The sequence below is a fragment of the Chionomys nivalis genome, chromosome 1, assembly GCF_950005125.1.
Source record: "Chionomys nivalis chromosome 1, mChiNiv1.1, whole genome shotgun sequence".
NCBI lineage: Eukaryota > Metazoa > Chordata > Mammalia > Rodentia > Cricetidae > Chionomys > Chionomys nivalis.
The window spans coordinates 179,865,141-179,884,154 of NC_080086.1; the positions used below are offsets into that span (position 1 = coordinate 179,865,141).

The 19,014-nt window shown below is 38.9% G+C and overlaps 1 protein-coding gene across 2 annotated transcripts in view; it reads left to right on the plus strand.

Moving 5' to 3' along the window:
* The window catches only part of Aass (aminoadipate-semialdehyde synthase), a 61,997-nt gene that overhangs the window by 3,139 nt on the left and 39,844 nt on the right, over positions 1–19,014 (plus strand). The window contains exons 2-8 of one of the 2 annotated variants that reach the window (XM_057788229.1): positions 4,909–5,133; positions 8,745–8,921; positions 13,394–13,478; positions 15,581–15,648; positions 15,750–15,896; positions 17,526–17,604; positions 17,714–17,841. In XM_057788229.1, coding sequence (XP_057644212.1) covers positions 4,924–5,133; positions 8,745–8,921; positions 13,394–13,478; positions 15,581–15,648; positions 15,750–15,896; positions 17,526–17,604; positions 17,714–17,841 — 894 coding nt within the window. In that variant the 5' untranslated portion in view covers positions 4,909–4,923. The remainder of the gene's footprint in view (positions 1–4,908; positions 5,134–8,744; positions 8,922–13,393; positions 13,479–15,580; positions 15,649–15,749; positions 15,897–17,525; positions 17,605–17,713; positions 17,842–19,014) is intronic. The other variant, XM_057788230.1, reaches the window with a different exon arrangement.

Here is a 19,014-nt window from a genome sequence, read left to right on the forward strand (position 1 = left end):
GTTAAATCAACACAGTCCAGGTGGTTTTAAATTTTATTTTTATTTTATTATTATTATTTTTAACCATTTGGCTGTCATGTTTATACTAGGTTCAACACGGAAGCATTGAGCAATAGACTGGGGAAGAGGAAGTGAATATCTGGGGCCAGTGCCTTTGCAGTTCCAGGCTTGGTTCCAACAAGCCTTGGAGTTGGGAGGGATTTGGCTTAGTTAGAACTAAGCCATTGTCAGATGCTCTGTTGATGCTGGAACTCTTGAAGTTCCCAGGAACACTATGGTCTGGGAAATGGGTAAGAAGGATAGGTATGGAGCCACTGTGTTAGCTTACATATGCTAGGAAGATATGGTATATGGAAATATAGCAGTATGCATTTTGTTTTAAAATACTAATGTGTGTGTGTTGGGGGGAATGGCTCAGTTGCAGGGAACTGGAGTTTGGTATCTAGCTCCTATATCAGGCAGCCCATAAATACCTGGAATTGCACTCTAAGGGCTTGGATTTCCTCTTCTGGATTCAGTGGCTGTACTAACACCACACACAGACAGACACACACACACAAAAAAAAAACCACAATAAAATAAACCTTAAAAAATACCAAGTATATTTTAAAAGGCATCTGCAGGCTTTGAATGAACTAAAAAGAAAAAAACAACTTGCATTTCTCATATATTATCTTATTTCTTCATCTGAGGCCAATGTTAACCCTTTCATGGTCTCTTAATATTTAATCCAGGTATGTATCCGTTTGCTGCAAATAACTTGGTATTGAAAAACCTCTCCTTGTGATTTAGTAGTTCAGTCACTGAAATATGGGGAGTAGATTGTTCTAATGATTTAAAATAAGTGGTGTCTAAGACGTGCCTAAGTTTCGAGACCAGAGACAGAACATTTGATTTTAATTTCTTCCATTATGAATTTTAAGCTTATTCATGTCTCAGTGGAAGTGGTAGAAGTAAGGAGAAGGCAAGCTTAGGTCTTTATATTTTGTGATTGTATGTTGACCTACTGCAGTGATTTTCAACCTTTTTAATGCTGCAACCCTTTAATACAAATACATTTGTTGCAACTTCATCACTGTAATTTTGCTGTTACATAGCAAGTTCTATAGTTCTGGAGTGTGTTATTGCTATCAGTGTATCTCTGGCAACTCACGGTGATACTCTGGAGATTGTTAGAGGCACTTTAAGTTCCCAGTGAATCCTATGTTAGTAGGAATGTACCGTAGAGCTATTCTTTTTTTTTTTTTTCACAAAGACGCAGAAAAGAATACTTTTAAACTTATATTTTTGTATTTGAAATGTTGACCTTCAATGTTTTGGAGAAAAAATTATTAGAATTTTAGGGTAAAGTTCTCCCCTTTTACTCCCTTGCTCTCTTCTCACTCTTCCTTGTGTTTCCCTAGCTCTTTCCCCTCCTGCTCTTACCTCCTCCATATTATTCTGTCGCCTCTTATGGGTGCACTCAGTAATGTCAGCTGATGTTGCTAGAGTAAATGGGTAAGCCAGAATCATTCCACCTTGTCTAAAAATAAACATGGCATTTACTTACTAACATTTTTGCAAAATTCAAAAAATCATGGACCAGGAAATCCAGAGTGGCTCTCATAGTCATTGCTGGTAAATGCTTCCTCCTCTCAGTGCAATTCTAAAGTCCCCACTGTTGCCCATTTTTATGGTGATGGGAATGGAACCTGCTTTCATGCTAGGCACATGCTCCTTCTTTGAGCTTCATCCTCTGTCCATTTTCTATTTCTTGATGACCTTAGGTGATGGTGAAGCTCTGTGCTGAAACCAGGTTTCAAAGTTCACCCAGTTACAAGTGACCGGTAATAGCTCCTATAATCTCAGTTCCTTTTGTTCTCCAAACACTGAGAGGTCTAGAATTTACCTTGGCAGGGACTCAGGAAAGACGTTTCAGTCGGCAGAGGAATAGGGGTCAAGAGGGGAGCTTTGATAATTGACTGAAGTTGGATGCCAGATTTCTTTTTGAAGCCAGAGCTGGTGAGAGTAGCAGTGTGTCACAATTCATTGTCTAGTGAAATCCCCAGCCTTCGGCAAAGCAGAGAAAATTGCAGGTTTTATCATTGGCCCCTCGGTCTGCCCCAATTGCCAGCCACATTCAGAGGGTCCAGTTGGAGGGTGTTGGGGAGGAGCGGGAGGAAAATGGGAGGAGGGGAGGAAGTGGAAATTTTGATTGGCATTATTTATAAAGTAATAAATAAAAAAAGAAAATTGCACGTTTTAAGCTTCAGTCTAGGAATTCTGCCTCTGCTCAAATGAGAACCACCCAGTAAAACTACAGTGCCCTAATTCTTTATCTGTGAGGAAGGGACTATCTACTTAATATTTTTTTTTTTTTTGCAAGAAGGAAATGAGCTAGTATCTGTGAAGCGTGCACCACAGTGTGGGGTTTATAATATTTAATCAATGGTAACTATTTCATTTATTTTAAATGTAAATTACAGAAATTTGATAATTTTGAAATTCCTTACAAAAAGTGAATGTGGCTTCTTAAGAGAATCCCAGTTTCTGATGATTTTGACTTCCAGTTCCCTTAGATTGTATGACTTTGCATGATATTTGTGTCCTCTGCTTCTGCAAACCCACGCCCACCCCAGAAGTGGAGAGGATGTCACTGAGATTAAGAAGGTGACTCTGGTTAATAATCAAACTTGGAAGAAGGGACATTAACTAATGGGAATGTGTGCACATGCCTTCATTTAGGGTCCCGAAGGGAAACTCATAATGTGGTCACCTGTGAATTCAAGAAGCGCAGTGTGTGCATGAATGCTTGTGTGTGTGTGCATGCGTGTGTGCGTTTGTGTTCATGTTCAAAGGAAACGCTGTCTTTGGAGTTGGTATTTAGGAACAAAGAGGTTCACGTGCATGAGATATTGCATGTGATTCTTTGGTTGGGGAATAGTAAGTGTTATGGACTTTGAATTGGAGTTTAATGCATTTTTTGAGAAACAAAATTATATAAATAAGCCCCCAAATACATGTAGTGTTAGCAATCCTGTACTGAAATGTTAAACACCAGTTTGTTCACCTGTATGATATGTGAAATGTTGTTCAGCTGATCGTTTCTTGGGTTTTTTTGAGCTTAGTGTGTGGATAAAAAAATCCCACAAAATGTATTGGCCATGAAAGCTGCCCTGAGCCATTGAATTTCAGGATCTTGTGTTTTGAATGAGCTTGAGATAGAAGGTTTATTACAGTTCATAGGTGGGAGCTTAAGAGTCATGGAGAGGGCTTACTTCTCCATAGCAGGGACGAGCCCAGGAAATAGCACACTCCTAGCTGCTACTGTGGGAACTTTAAAAGGACTTATGTTAGAGACTTGGGTGAAGCATGAGAAGGGGAAGGGCTGGCCAGTCCAGTTGGGTTACCCACAGATAATTCAGGTACTTGTCTCAACTCCTCTTATTCTGTAGCGTCTCGCCTGAAATTCCTGATCTCCAACAAAAACATTCTCAGAACTACTCTCTTGGGGTCCCTTCCTACCCAACCAGTTTCTGTCTCTTGTTCTCATCATACAGTTTGTCCCCACCAAAGCCTGGACTGGTATCCTGCTGTGTGATTTCAGCTGTGTGCAGCTGTCTCTTCCTGGATGCCTTCCTTCTTGCTTTCTCCTCTGGTTCTGTCGTGAAACGCTCTCTCATTTATAGACTGCAAGTACTTGTGAGTGTTTGGTCACCATCCCCATCTATGAGAAAGGTGCTCCTTAGAGCTTAAATTCTCAGGCAAACAAAATGGGTTACTTCCAAACATAAGAGTTTTACTATGTGCTGTCTGTAAGGAGTAGGAAATTTCTAGAACTATAAAGTCATGGGTAGGATTATTTTTTCGAGAATATATAATTCCAATACTTTGCTGCCAACCTTCTATAGAAAAATAATAGCATCTGAATGATCTAAAAACTTATTAGCCATATTTGACTAATATGTATACATAATTTGACTAATATGTAAGGTGTATACAAACATTTTAAAAGGGTAAAGAAAATACTTTTAGACATAGATATTTATATGAAAAATCTATATAAAGCTTACTTGTATAGGGCACAGAATATTTATTTTGTAAATATGTTTGTTCTGACTAACTAAATGAGTGGAATTGTGTATGCATCACTAGTAGTGAGAGAACTGGCTGAGACCAACAAGGCTTCTATGCAATGGGCAGAGAGCTGAGTATGGAGAGGAAGCCTTATAGATCTGTGCGAGAGAAACTAGAGTCTGTGGTGAAGGAATCCATGTGATCGAGTGGTCTAGAAAAATGATCGTGAGGTGTTCTGTTTTGTTTTCTCTTTTGTGAGACATCACTTTGAACTCATGGCGACCCTCTTGCTTCAGCCTCCTAAGGACTGGGATTATAGGCATGCAATACTAAACTCAGCTGATTGTCTGGTAGCAAGGTTTATACATTTTTTAAATTTTATTTTATTTCTGCTGACACTTCTTATTGTGGACTTTAAAACAACTCACTTGAGGCCACTAGGGGTCTGAGCACACTGGTGACTCCTATTCAAGAAACTTATGGAGAAATCGCATGAAGAACCTTTAAGACTCTTGTATATAGTAATAGGAATCTTAAGTTTTAAGCCATCAGAATGGGGACCAGTTTGTAAAGACTGATATCTGTTGTTTCCTTACCTTCATGTAACAGACTAGCACTTTTAAGCTTTTGTGCTAAAAAAACATATTTAATACAACTTTTAAGAAGTTAAATTAACCAATTTCTGGAGACTTTTGTTTGGTTGGTTAAAGGCACACTTACTGCCAGAGGTTTATCCTATTCATGTCTGTCCAGTGGGTTGGCTCTCTTTTGCAACAGATTTCTGAAGAGACCAGAACTCATCTGGGAGCCCTCCGTCCTTTTCTGTGCTACTGTTGAAACTTGCCTTTACAGCTACCAGACTTGAAGATGCTGCGAGTGCAGAGGCCGAGAGTGGCCAGGCTGAGAGCCTGCCTCTTCAGAGGGCTCCACCACAAGCCAGTGATGGCACTCCGGAGAGAGGATGTGAATGCCTGGGAGCGTAGGGCACCTCTGGCTCCCAAGCACATCAAGGGCCTCACCGAACTGGGATACAAAGTCTTGATACAGCCTTCCAATCGACGGGCCATTCATGACAAGGTGAGTACGTTTAACTCTAGAAATATCTGTGAACACAGCAGTGGTGATTCAGAAACATTTGAAGGAAAACAAAACATGTTCATTTCACTTTAATTCCATTATTTTGCTAAAAGTATTTTATCCCACTCCACATGTTTCCCGCTGGGTGTATAAGGGTCTGCTTTTAGATGTTTCGGAGTCTCAGTCTTTCTCTCCATTAGGCACAACCCCTTCTCCTTTAGGTGCAGCACCACTTCTGGGACTAGAAAGACAAAGACTAAGTTGCCATTCTTGCACCCAGGGAAGGCTCCTTCAGGTAGAGTTTATTCTTCGTGAGGGTGTACCTCAACAGCCATTTTGATAGCCCTTTGCATTCATCTCTGTTTACTTTCTTTGAAATAATCATAACAGAAGTTATAGTCTTGTTCCAATTTTAGGAATATATATATATATGTATATATATATATATACATATATATACATTTCCTTTTGCTGGATCATTTGAAAGTGGTTGCAGACATTCTAACATATTAGCACTTAATGCTTTGCTGTGCATTTCCTAGACAGGGCTTTCTTACATAACTGCTGTATTATTTTCACACAAGAAACAGCACCCCATAATCTATGCTTTTGTTGTGTTTTAGACAGGTTCTCATGTAGCCAAGATTGTCTTTGAATTTTCTGTGTAGCCAAGAATGATCTTGGCCTTCTGACCCTGTTTTTTCTCCACCTCCCAAGTGCTGGGGTGGCAGACATTAGGCAGCCTGCCCTGTTTTTCATATAGTCTGTGTTCAAGCTCTTCGCTGGCTCAATTAAAGCTTACCTAAGATTCCTACAGACTATTGTTCTGTATCTTTAGTTATGATCTGGGGCATCTCCTCCTTTCCTGATTTTATTTTAATACCATTGATTTCTTTTTTGAGGAGTCCAAAAAGCTGAACTGTTGCATGTTCTGCTTCTGAGAAGAACTAGTATGATTGCATCCTCAGGATTAGATTTAGGCTAGATAACTGGGGCATAAATGTCAGTCACATATCATCTCCCCATAGTGCTGCATCAAAGACCCAAGATACCAAGATGGCCCATCATCAGCTATGTGTGATCACTTGGTTGAGATGGTTCCCAGACAATCTCTCCAGCGTGGAAATGTATCTCCTCCTTTGTCCTTACTGGGTAATCAGTAAGCACTGTGTATTTTGGGATCTGTGAAATTCTTGTTCTTTGGCTCCTCAGCTGGCTGTATCAGCACTCTTTGGGAATCTCTCCCTGAATGACAGTTTGCACAGAAGCTTGCAAAACTGTTTGTTTCTGACGTTGGCACTCTTGCTAGTTTGCTTGCTTCTTTGTTCGCTTTTGCTTTTTGACTATTATTTGGGATTATGAACCTTTTAATTCAACTTAATCTTTTTGAGTATTGTAAGTATCTCAAATTTGGTTATGGGAGTTCATTCAAGGAGGTTCAAGTGTTTCTGGCACAGCTAATTCCCTTCCTTGAACTGTCTCTTTCTTAGAATAGCATATTATCCTGCCCTTGTCGTGCACTTCCTCTACTTGCACCTGGAATTTACTATTTTATTAAGAAACTTTGATTTTTTTTTTAGTATATAGAAATTAGGATCTGGTGTCTGGCATTTTTACTAAGGTATTATTGCCCTTAGTTCCTTTTAGGAGACAGAGTTTAGAAGCCTAAGTGCATGTGCCTACACATGACTGCTCTCTCTCTCTCTCTCTCTCTCTCTCTCTCTCTCTCTCTCTCTCTCTCACACACACACACACACACACACACTGTTTTAGTCTTGAGCTAATAACATTCTACATTAAGCGTTGATCTTGGAAGGTATTTTTAAAGTTTAAAAAGTGGTTTTTGGACCATAGTACTACTATATCAATTAACAGCTCATTATACGAAACCCGACGTTACTTCCAAGTATTTTTATGGCCTTTACACCCACAAAGCTTATTCTGAATATTGTTTTAATTTTTTTATGTTTTGTGTGTGATTATGTTATCAATGTGATAATAGATACACATTTTATAATTTTTTTCAGCTGTAATGTTTGCTTTTAAATTTCTTTGAATTTGATTTTTCAAATATGTGTGATATTTATAAATTTTAGAGATGCAGTCTAGCCCTCATCCTGATCTACTGCCCATTCCCACTTGCCTCAAAACATCCTTCAGTTTCTGTTGTTGTTTCTATTAGCATCTGTGTTTTTGTGTTCTTATTTCATGCTTCTTCACTTATAGAAGGTCATATGTCATACATATTATTTTGTGCCTATATTGTACATATATATGAATATATAAAGATACTATATAATATCTATATGTAAACACTCTCATCTTGTTTTATTCAGTCAACAGCATATCTTTGGCATTGTACCATGTCTTATTCTATTGATTGCTGTGTGCTATTACATTGCATGATTTTACCATGGTATATGTAATCAATTTACTATAAATGTGCTGTTTTTAAAGAAACCAGATAAAAAATGTTTTTTTTATCCTTCTCTCCTATCCATCCACACTTTGTCTGAAGCACATTACTGTGTCTTGATTTCGTTTAACTGCTACTGTAGATGGTCTTAAAATTTCCTCAGGTCATGTCACTCCTTTTCTTACAAAATCTTAATGACTGTCTCTTAACGTCTATGTGTTAACTAGATTATCTTGGTTAAGTGTGTAATCTTCAGGTGTCCCAATGATAAAACTGGGATAGTCCTACTTCATGGGAATTACATGAGAATTAAATGAGGCAACTCATGCAAAGAGCCCATCAAAATAGACAATAATGCATTAATAACAGTCAACTAGTGTTCTTGTTATCTGGTAGATCTCATATTAGCCATGATGGCATCTTTCACACAGAATCATCAACGCACCCTATCACTTTCATGTCTGTATGTGTGCACCTGTCTTCAGGTGTCTTACTGCTGCTGTTGTAGACCTCATCTCCTCCTCTCTCCACCCACCCAACCTTTTTGATTAACTTGACTTTCTGTATTTCTTATCCTAATATCCACTAGCCTGGAATGTTCCACAGATTCTCCTGATTGTAATGTTCTTGAGTACGACCTTATGCTGTGCTCCTGGCATATTACAAGAGCTCCTTCGTGGAGACACCTTTCCTGTCTTTCACTGTGCTATTTATAGCACAGATCTTCACATTAGAGAAGTAATAGCTGTTAACTGAACAAAGACAACAACAACAACAAACCAGTGGTGGGCATATATCCTGTCTCTTAATATAAAAGGGTTGCAAATCACTACTTGACATGGAGTGTTTCAGCATGCTATCAGTACATAATACTGTGACAAGGGTCTCCTGTAGCTCACACTAACCTAGAACTTACTAGACAGCCAATGATGACCTTGAACATATGTTCCTCTTATCTTCATTTGTAATCAAAGTATAATCTGCTCTTAACTGTGAGTGAATACTGGATTTTCCGAATCTTCAATAAAAGCCAAGCAGGATAGATACATCTTAATTGAAGAAGCTACACTGTTATTGTACTAATTCACCAAACCCCATCCTTCTCAAGGTGGTTGTACCTTTGCATTTTTTATTAGCAAAAGCATGTGCATTAGAATCTGGGAGAGTAATATTTGGTCCAAATTGCAATCCCCAGGAGTATGCCAGAGCTGGTGGTATTCTTCAGGAGGACATCACAGAAGCTTGTCTAATTTTGGGAGTAAAAAGACCTCCAGAGGAAAAACTGATGTCCAAGAAGACTTATGCCTTCTTTTCCCACACAATAAAGGCCCAGGAAGCCAATATGAGCTTGCTGGATGAGGTCCTGAAACAGGTAATTGTGACCAATATTCATGAGCAGTAATGCAACATTGCACAGTAGATCTGTCACTCATGTTAGCAGGAGATGGGATCCACGGCAGGGTGCCCAATGAAGAACTATCCTTGGCTACACAGGTTTGGAGTATACATATCATTATTTTATATATTCTGAAATAGATGAATAAAAGTTTATTTTTACTTCCTCAAGTAGTTACTAATTTATAAGGTTAAGTGGGTATATCCCACCATGTAGAATTCAAGACCTGAAAAGAGCCCCAGAGATCATGCAATCTAATGGCTTGTTTTTCACATGAGACTCAGAGGGCTACAGTAATTTAACTGAGCTTACACAGCTCTATGGCAAAATAACATAACTAGAAATGCTTCATCATTCATCACTATTCATAAGATATGAAGTATATTTTGAAATTTAAACACTCTGAAAATATTAATAGCTACTTAAAATGGGAATGCCCACTGAATGAAATCAGTATTGAGTGCCTACAATGTGTCTTGCACAATTCACCTCAGTGAAAATGCAAAATAGCCGTTATCTTTGTGTTTTTGATGCCACGTTCAGTCGGAGGAGGCAGAGATAAGCAAAGAAGGCAGCCCATGTCACCAGAAAATAATCAGTAAAAGAGATACAGTACTGAAGGAGAAAGGAACATGAACACCAAGAGGGGACAAGGCAACTGTCGATAGGGCCTCATCGCAAAGGTGGTATTTGAGTAGATATTTGAAGGAGACAAAGGACCAAGCCATGTCTGATGGTGATGAGTCTTCTATGAGGAGAGCAAGCTAAGGATCCATCCACATTGTATATGTGCACAGCAAGCCATGTTGGGAACAGAGGGGTTTAGCTTGTCAGATATCTACATTTTGACAGTCGTCAGAAAAGTTGATAGTGTACTGGATATGAGTTTATAGCCAGGAGAGCAGCTTTGCCTCACCAGCACTGTGAGAGGACAGGTGGTGTGTATACTCAGGGGGCTTGATGAGTGTGGGTTGTGAGTGGAGATACAAACCAGAGTCTTGGCCCATGGCTTACAGTAAGGATGATAGAGCATTTGATATAGAATCTGAGAATAAAACAGAGGATTGCATTTACTAAAAATACTAGCAATGGAGAAAATGGATTTTGTATAGGGCAATTTCAAAACCACTTTGAAGCAAATAAACTCTTTTATGGAGAACTTCAGAGACATTTTGTTATATGAACTTTTGGTCCTCATCAAAAAATTAATAAAAGCAGACCTAGCAGGACGGCTTTTGGGCAGTACTCTAACAAGCCCACATTCAGAATTGGTTATACATTGAACATCATTAAATTTGCAAACTTGATTTTAAATTATACAGTTTTCTTCCCCAGTACTGGGTTTGCAACCCATGACCTTGCACATGCTAAGCAAGAACTCTATATTATGCTTAGCAATGTACCCGAGACCCCTAATTCCCACATTCTTCGACGAGATAAAAGTATTGTGTAAGTATAATATGGCTTTTAAGAACCCATTTGTTGATAGAGGTTGATGTCCCACCCAATCCCATAGTCATTTAGTTCCAAAGTTATACACAGAGGCCTACAATAATAATAAACTGGTTGGCTTATTATCTCAGGCTTCTTATTAACTAACCCTTACATCTTAAATTAACCCATAATTTTTGTCTGTAATAGCCATGTGGCTTGGTACCTTATATCAGTGAGACATTCTCATTTTGTGTCCTTTGTGTCTTGGTAAGGACTGCATACTGAGCCTTTCCTCTTCCCAGAATTCTCCTACTCTGGATGCCCCACCTGTACTTTCTGCCTGTCTACTGGCCAATCAGTGTTTTATTAAACTAATACAAGTGACAAATCTTTACAGGGTACAAGACCATTGTCCCAAAGTGCTTCTCCCCCTTTATTTTCAAAGTAGGAACTCTAAATCTAATCTCCTTTGTTTAGCTTTCTTCCTGACCATTATCCATAACAACTTGTAACCAATACTCTAAACAAAGCCCAACATACATAATCTAGTTTGGGGGAATGTGGGTGCAGTTTTCTAGGCTACTTCCTGCTTATTGGGGGCACTGATAATCTTATTGGGACCTAAAGAAAATTCAGGATTATGGTCAAGTCCTGACTGGAGTATTCTGTGAGGCTTGATCATCTCAGCCAGCAGTCTTGAGGCTGTTCTGGATGTAGAACTTAGAGGAAACTCCAAGAGACATCCTCTGAAATGTTGGATCATCTGGGCCATGCACTCCTATCAGATTTTTCAGAGGGTCTTCCTTGATCAAAACTTACTTTCTTAGCCAAGAATAAATCCACAGCCTCTCATTTCCTGTGGAAACAAAACCAAAATCTCTTCTCCAAAGTAACGTATCTTTTGACTTTAATTTAATTTAATTTTATTTTATATTTTTTTTTTGTTTTTTTCGAGACAGGGTTTCTCTGTGGTTTTGGAGCCTGTCCTGGAACTAGCTCTTGTAGATTTTAAAGTCAAGGCATTTTCAAAATATGTATATGTTGGATTAATCCAGAAGCATTTACAATCAAATGCCTTTTAGCAGCTATTGCTCCTTCCTCAGCCATCAAACAATTCAAAGACAACACAATAACATCCAGTATCCAGATTCTCTGTGTATTTTCCATCTATATGTGGCTTTATTTTAAACTCTATTTTTTCTTTTTAATTTTTGGTTTATTGAGACAGGGTTTCTCTGTTCATCTTTGGCTGTTCCTGAATTCACTCTGTAGACCAGGCTGTCCTTGAACTCATAGAGATCCACCTGCCTCTGCCTCCCAAGTACTGGGAATAAAGGTGTGTGCCACTACACCCAACTACCCTCTTTCATTTTTTAAAAAATTACTTTATCCTTTTTCTTTTTCCTCCCAAGCCTACACATATTTTTAAACACATGGTAAACTATTTAGAGATTTTTTTTTGGTCTGAATCTATCTTTACTGCATATCTCTTTTTATGACCACATGAATCTTTAAGTTGCTAAGTGATTTGGATAGGTTTAAAGCCGTGTCTCTGATGACTGGATCCACTCCATTCCTCGGCTTGTGGAGAGTCTAACTTCATGGCAGAGGTATTGGTGGGAGCCATGTTTATTGCTACAAATCTATAGTGTTCCAAGGTCCATGCCACCACCAAGAAGTATGCTGTTGGTGATTCATAAACACCATTTAAGTGTTTGGTGGAGAAGCCTGTTAAAAGAGCTGAAGGTTTTTGCAGCTAAAACTGAGTCAGGAATCCTCTCTTAAATGAGACATACTTGCCCTTAGCAAACAGAGCCCACCTGAGAAAATGCTGCTAAGAAGCTATGTTTAACTTTTTTGGGTGTTCTTTTGTGTCTTGAATTACTTCCCAAGATTTCTCAGATTTTATGTGGATGTGGTTGTCCCACATTGGGCATCAGTTTGTAAGCAGAGGCTGCTTATTCGTTTCCTGGCAACCCAGAGCCGAATAATCACACAGAAACTATATTAATTACAACACTGCTTGGCCTATTAGCTCAGGCTTCTTATTAACTAACTTCTACATCTTAAATTAATGCTTTTCTATTAATCTGTTTATCAACATGAGTCTGTGGCTTACTGGTAAGGATCCAGCGTTTGTGTTCTTCAGCAGCGACATGGTGTCTCTTTCACTCTGCCTACTCTCTCTCTCTCTCTCTCTCTCTATATATATATATATATATATATATATATATATATATATATATTCCTTCCAGAGCCTGGCCATTTTCTGCCCTGCCATAGGCCAAAGCAGTTTTATTCATTAACCAATAAAAACAACCCATATCCAGAAGGACATCCCACATCCTACATTAAAGGGGCTTTCTTGGGAGAGGAAAGGTCTTTGAAGAAAGAGAAAGAATTTATATTTGTCAAAGATCAAGAAAAGAGGGACAGAAAGGAGGAGTAAAATGGAGAGGAGAGAGATGGAAAGAGAGAATGTTGGGATAATATTGTTGTTATTTTTTAGGTTAAAAGAATAGTTTAAATAACTGAAGAGCAATGGACAGGAAGAATATTCCAAAAAAAAAAAAAAGAGGAATTAGTTCAAGAAGACTGACTAGGAAGGATTTGGAATGAGCAAGAATTTACTTGTACACAGTGATTCATCTTAGGAAGGATGTGTTTTCTTTGGTACCAGAAGACTGACAATAAGTAGGGACATAGGCATATTTCAAATGGTTTTGGACAGGTTGGGGGACCTTTGCCTCAGTTTATTTTCTTACCTCACTTCAAAGGATGTGTTTAACAAGAAGTTCATTCTTATAGCCCTAATTACAGCTGGTCTGTGATCAAGCATTTTCAAAACATTTAATGGTGCACCTCCTGTTAATGGGTTAGTTAGTCAACATGTATTTCCTAAGAGGGAAAAATATAAAATTTTTATTTCTTTATATGTGGCATACTAATATATTGAATTTGAGCTGAATTTACCTGCTCGCAACAGTTTCTTTTTTTTTTTTTATTTTCTTCAGGAAATTCGACTAATTGATTATGAGAAAATGGTGGATCACAGAGGGTCTCGGATAGTGGCGTTTGGACAGTGGGCGGGTGTGGCAGGTAGGTATGGCAGGGCTCATGTAACCTTCTAAGTGTGTCCCAGCAGTGCAGGTGTGTTCCTCTTTCCTATGTTTACTGCTAAGACAAAAACACCAAGAAAAAAAAGAAAGCAGGCAAAAGGTTAATGCCTAAAAATAGGTTTTAGCTTTCCAAGTGATTCTGTGAAGAAACAAAGTTATGTTTGGTAATGAGACACCATAAGCAGAAAATCTGGGGGATGAACTTCTTTACCAAGTGAGGGTTGAGCTGTATTGACTACTATTCCAGGCCATTTTGGACTCATCCAGGTGACCGTTCTTTTCTCTAGGGAAAATGAACAGGCCAGAAATATGCTAATTGATTCAGGAGTAACACCATATCTGTGAATAGGATGTGGTTTTTATTCTTTAAAAAGTCATGAAGGCAAGGTAATCGGGAACTATAGTGTCGGTACTACTTGCTAGAGGAAGAGCACTGAGTTGGAAATAGCTGCTGGGGGGTTGACCTTGAGACAGTACATCTGAAGCTGGGACTTGCCGGCCGAGTAAAACCTAATTAAACAAGTAAGGAGGAAGGAATGGTAGGCACATGTAAAGCCCTGCTATCAATAAAGTTTAAAAAAATCTAAATAGGGAGCTGGAGAGATGGCTTAGAGGTTAAGAGCATTGCCTGCTCTTCCAAAGGTCCTGAGTTCAATTCCCAGAAACCGCATGGTGGCTCACAACCATATGTAATGGGGTCTGGTGCCCTCTTCTGGCCTGCAGACATACACGCAGACAGAATATTGTACAAATAAATAAATAAATATTAAAAAGAAATCTAAATAGATAAAGTAAAAAAGGGGAGATAGCACTATGCAGAGGGAAGAAACTTAAGAGAGGGGCTGGAGAGATGGCTCAGAGGTTAAGAGCATTGCCTGTTCTTCCAAAGGTCCTGAGTTCAATTCCCAGCAACCACATGGTGGCTCACAACCATCTGTAATGGGGTCTGGTGCCCACTTCTGGCCTGCAGGCATACACACAGATGGAATATTGTAAACATAATAAATAAATAAATAAATAAATAAATAAATGTAAAAAAAAAAGAAACTTAAGAGAGAACACTGCAATCTCTTCTGCAAACATTGAAAGAACAGCAAAAAATGTACTAAGGCTAGTGAGCTTGACAAACTTATGAATTAGACAAACCTTTAGAAGACACAAATGGCTGAAACAACTGCAAGGAAAAATTGGCTCTGCAGTATTAAGTAAACTCAACTCATAAGAAAAGGAAAATATTTTATAAAAGGAATTTTATTTTTAATGCAATAGTTCTTGTTGTGGCAGACTGGCACTCAGAAGCTTGAGGCAGGAGGATTGTCATGAATATGAGGCCAATGTGGGCTACACAGAAAAACTCAAAAAATTTACTTTAATTTTTTTTATTTTTGTGAATTTCGTTCATGAGTGCTAGATTTATATCATTTCCACCTCTCCCCCTTTCTTCTACCCCTTCTATGATCCCCACCCTCCCTCTCAATTTTATGACCTCTTCTTAAATTATTATTATTACACATGCACACACACCTGGCTGAGTCAATTTAGCATTGCTTGTATGGACATGCATTTAGGGCTGACCCCTTGGGATTGAATAGCCTATCTGGGAGCTTATTCCTGGAGAAAATTCATTCTCCTTTTCTCAGCATTAATTGGTTCCCTATACTTCTTCATTTAGGAGTGGGCCCTTATGAAACTCTTCTCATACATATTGGCATGTCACCTGGTGCATGTCACTGTGCAGGTCTTGTTTCAGCAACCATATGATTGATACTTTATGAGTACAGCTTTTCTGTCATGTGTCTAGGAGATGCTAGTTAGCAGCAGACAACCTGTCCTTACTGTGTACTTAAAAGTTTTCTGTCATCCTTCCTTAGGTGTAGGGTTTACACTACAGATGTATCATTCAAAGCTAGCTCACTTATTTTCTGAAGTTTGAACAACTGTCAATCTCCATAGTAATCTCTATCTGCTGAGAAAAGGAACTTCTTTGATGAGGGGTGAGAGATACTATTAGTGAGGATAAGTAAGACTATTATTCAACTGCACTCAATTAATGGTCCTTTTGTCGCTCTGGTTCCATGACAGGAATGATCAATATTTTACATGGAATGGGTTTAAGGCTCCTTGCTTTGGGACATCATACACCTTTTATGGTGAGAGATTTTATTTTTTATTGGAAATGTGTCACATTTTCAGCACAGAAACGCCTTTGAGATAGTGCACTGACGTGGATTGTGTGTGTGCTTGCTTTCAGCATCTTGGCATGGCTCACAACTACAGGAACAGCAGCCAGGCTGTGCAAGCTGTCCGCGACGCAGGCTATGAAATATCTCTGGGTTTAATGCCAAGGTCAATAGGACCCTTAACCTTTGTGTTCACGGGGACTGGCAACGTATCAAAGGTAGCACCACCCATCCCCTCTCTCAAGCAATCGGAAATGCTGAACATTTTGTGGGCATTTCAAACCCAATGAATGACCATTCAATTTGGAATATTTCTTTTGTCAATGTTTTATGTTTTTACTGTAACAAAGAACAGTACTAGTCCAAGCACTGTCTTTGCTTTTAGCTGATGTCATCGGCTAGAGCAGTGGTTCTCAACCTGTGGGTCATAATTCCTTTGGGAGTTAAACAACCTTTTCACAGCGTTTATATATCAATATCCTGCATTTCAGATATTTATATTGCAGTTTATGACACTACCAAAAAAGTACAATTTTGAAGTAACAACAAAAATAATTTTAAGGTATGGGGTCACCACAACATGAAGAACTATAGTAAATGATCACAACATTAGGAAGATTGAGAACCACTGTCTTAGAGGCTTGAAGTGTGCCTTCACCCTTCTGTCTTCCTTCCCTCCCTCATGGCTTCTCTGTCCCCTTCCTTTGTTAACTCCTTGTTAATGATATAAAGCACCGCCCTTCAAGTGATGAGCTGTTCCTTCATTTACTGCTTGGAATCTTGCTAGTAACTGAGTATCTTAGTGAGGGTTTCTGTTGCTCTGAAAATAAGGCATTTTCTTAGTTATTGTTGAAGGGGGGTAGTCCATTGTGAGTGTGTATTTACATCACTGGGCTAGCAGTCCTGAATTCTATATAAACGCAGGCTGGCTTTCTTCAGAGATGAACAGTTCTATGGAAGTATAGAATAAACCCTTTCCTCCCCATGAGCAAAAGCAAATTGGCGAGAAAAGGGTTTATTTGGCTTAAACTTCCAAATCACTGTTCATCATCAGAGAAAATCAAGACAGGAACTCAAACAGGGCAGGAACCTGGCAACAGGAGCTGATGCAGTAACCATCCATGGAGGGGAGTGACTTACTGCCTGCCTTCCTCTAGCTTGCTCAGCCTGCTTTCTTATAGAACGTAGGACTATCAGCTCAGGTATAGAAACACCACAATGGGCTGGGCGCTCCTCCATTATGCACTAATTAAAAAAATTCTTTATAGCCAGATTTTAAGGGGGCATCTTCTCAAGTGAGGTTCCCTCATTTCAGATAACTCCAGTTATGTATCAGTTTGCCATAAAACCAGCCAGCACACTAAGGAAGATTAAGACTGGAATTAATGCTTCCTTCTGGAGGGATGTTGCGGCTGCATTTGTAATCTCCTGGAGAAACTTGTAATTGAAAAAATAGGTCTCTAGTGCAGAAGCTTTATGAACAGAAACTCTCTGAGTGCTAAATTGTAAAGCATGCATCTGATCCTTTCCTTCTGTAGTAGACCGTTTTCCCACTTAAAATAATTTCCATAGTGGATCTAAAAGTAAATAGGCACATTGTATTATACCCATGTTTCTAAACTCTTGTTGCTATTCTGAAGAACCAGTTAAAGTGCTGAGTCCTTCTAATGCAACTGAAACCAAAGTAGGTTTGTAAGCTCGCAGCATGACACCCCTTTGTGCTTTTGTGTTGTGATTCTGGTTAGAGGACAGGGCAAGGGCATCTATGCAACTGTGAATCCTTGCAGGAAATCTGTTGGCCACGTCCCTACTGAGGTTTGACTCTTTTGCTCATGCGCTATTGACAGGGAGCCCAGGCAGTCTTTAATGAGCTACCTTGTGAGTATGTGGAGCCCCATGAATTAAAAGAAGTTTCAAAAACTGGAGGTAAGGGGTGAGGGAGGACCTTACCTTCTGTAATAGTCTTTGTGTTACTATTTTACCACCACAGATTACTATCATTTGTCCCTTTACTAATTTCTTCTTTCTTTGTAAGACCACAGGAAAGTGTATGGGACGGTGTTAAGTCGCCATCATCATCTTGTCAGGAAAACAGATGGTGTGTATGATCCTGTAGAATATGAGAAATATCCCGAGCGCTACATTAGCCGCTTTAATACAGATGTGAGTATGTGGCTTTGATTTGGTTGCTATGGTACACCGTAGTTAAGCAGTTTTCTGAGGGAAAAAAATGTGAATGTGTAGCTTAATCTGTTGGTTCCCTGTGTAGACTGACTGTGAGTCCTTTGGTTCTAATGCATTGGACTTAGTAGTTGGCACCCACTGATACCTGGGATTGAGGTGATCTCTGCTTAGTCTTGGTGGCTTCAGTGAGATGCTCATTGCTTCACAGTCTTTTTCTATTTCTCAATGCATGTGCTCATTATTTCTAAGCCGGTTTCTGGAGAGCTTTGTTTCTGAGTTAGCCTATATTAGTTAGCACTATTAGCAAAAATGCAGGTCTTTGAGACTTGATCTTAATATGTCTCCTAACTTTTAATTTTCAGTATTAGGGAGTGAAACTAGTGTTTCTCACATCTCAGCAAGGGCTTTACCACCGAGCAACATCCCCAAAGGCTTATTCTTTCTGTTGCCAAAAATTATAACCATAAGTCCATTGAGCAACTTATCTAGTTTTAAAGACCTAAGAGTTGGAAGAAAAGAGATTATTAGTTTACTATTTTGGAGGCTTGAACAAAACATGGTTCAGGTTCTTTCATAGATTCTCATTGGCTGCAGCACATCATGGTGGGAGGTCATGCATATCTATACATGTAGCCTCTGCCTTCTTCTGGTTAAACCATGAAGAATCATCATGGAAGCTCTTCTCTAATATAATTTAATCACTTTCCAAGGGCTCCAACTCTTAAAACCATAGTTGCATTCAACTTCTACTCTCTAAATACCATGAATTCTAGGTGTTGCTGGTTAGTCTTTACATGAGTTCAAGGGACAACTATATTTCAATCATGGTATTATGTCACTGGCCCTATAAAACTTATGCCCTCACATTTAATATACGTGCATTTCATTTCTAATAGTTCCAAAGTCTTAACTCCAGTTAATTTCAACTACCAGAGTCTCACTTGGAACTCAAGTCTAACATCATTGGATGCAAAGTCCTATAAAACAAAAGCCAAGCTGGGTATTTATAAGATACAGTAGCAAATTAGCCTCACAGGATACATTCCATTTTAAAAGTCAGGAACAGACAAGAAGAAAAGAGTCATCAGCCAAAGGCAAGACCCAAACCCATATGTGCAGACTTTGTTTCCTAAAACTCCAAGTTGCATCTTT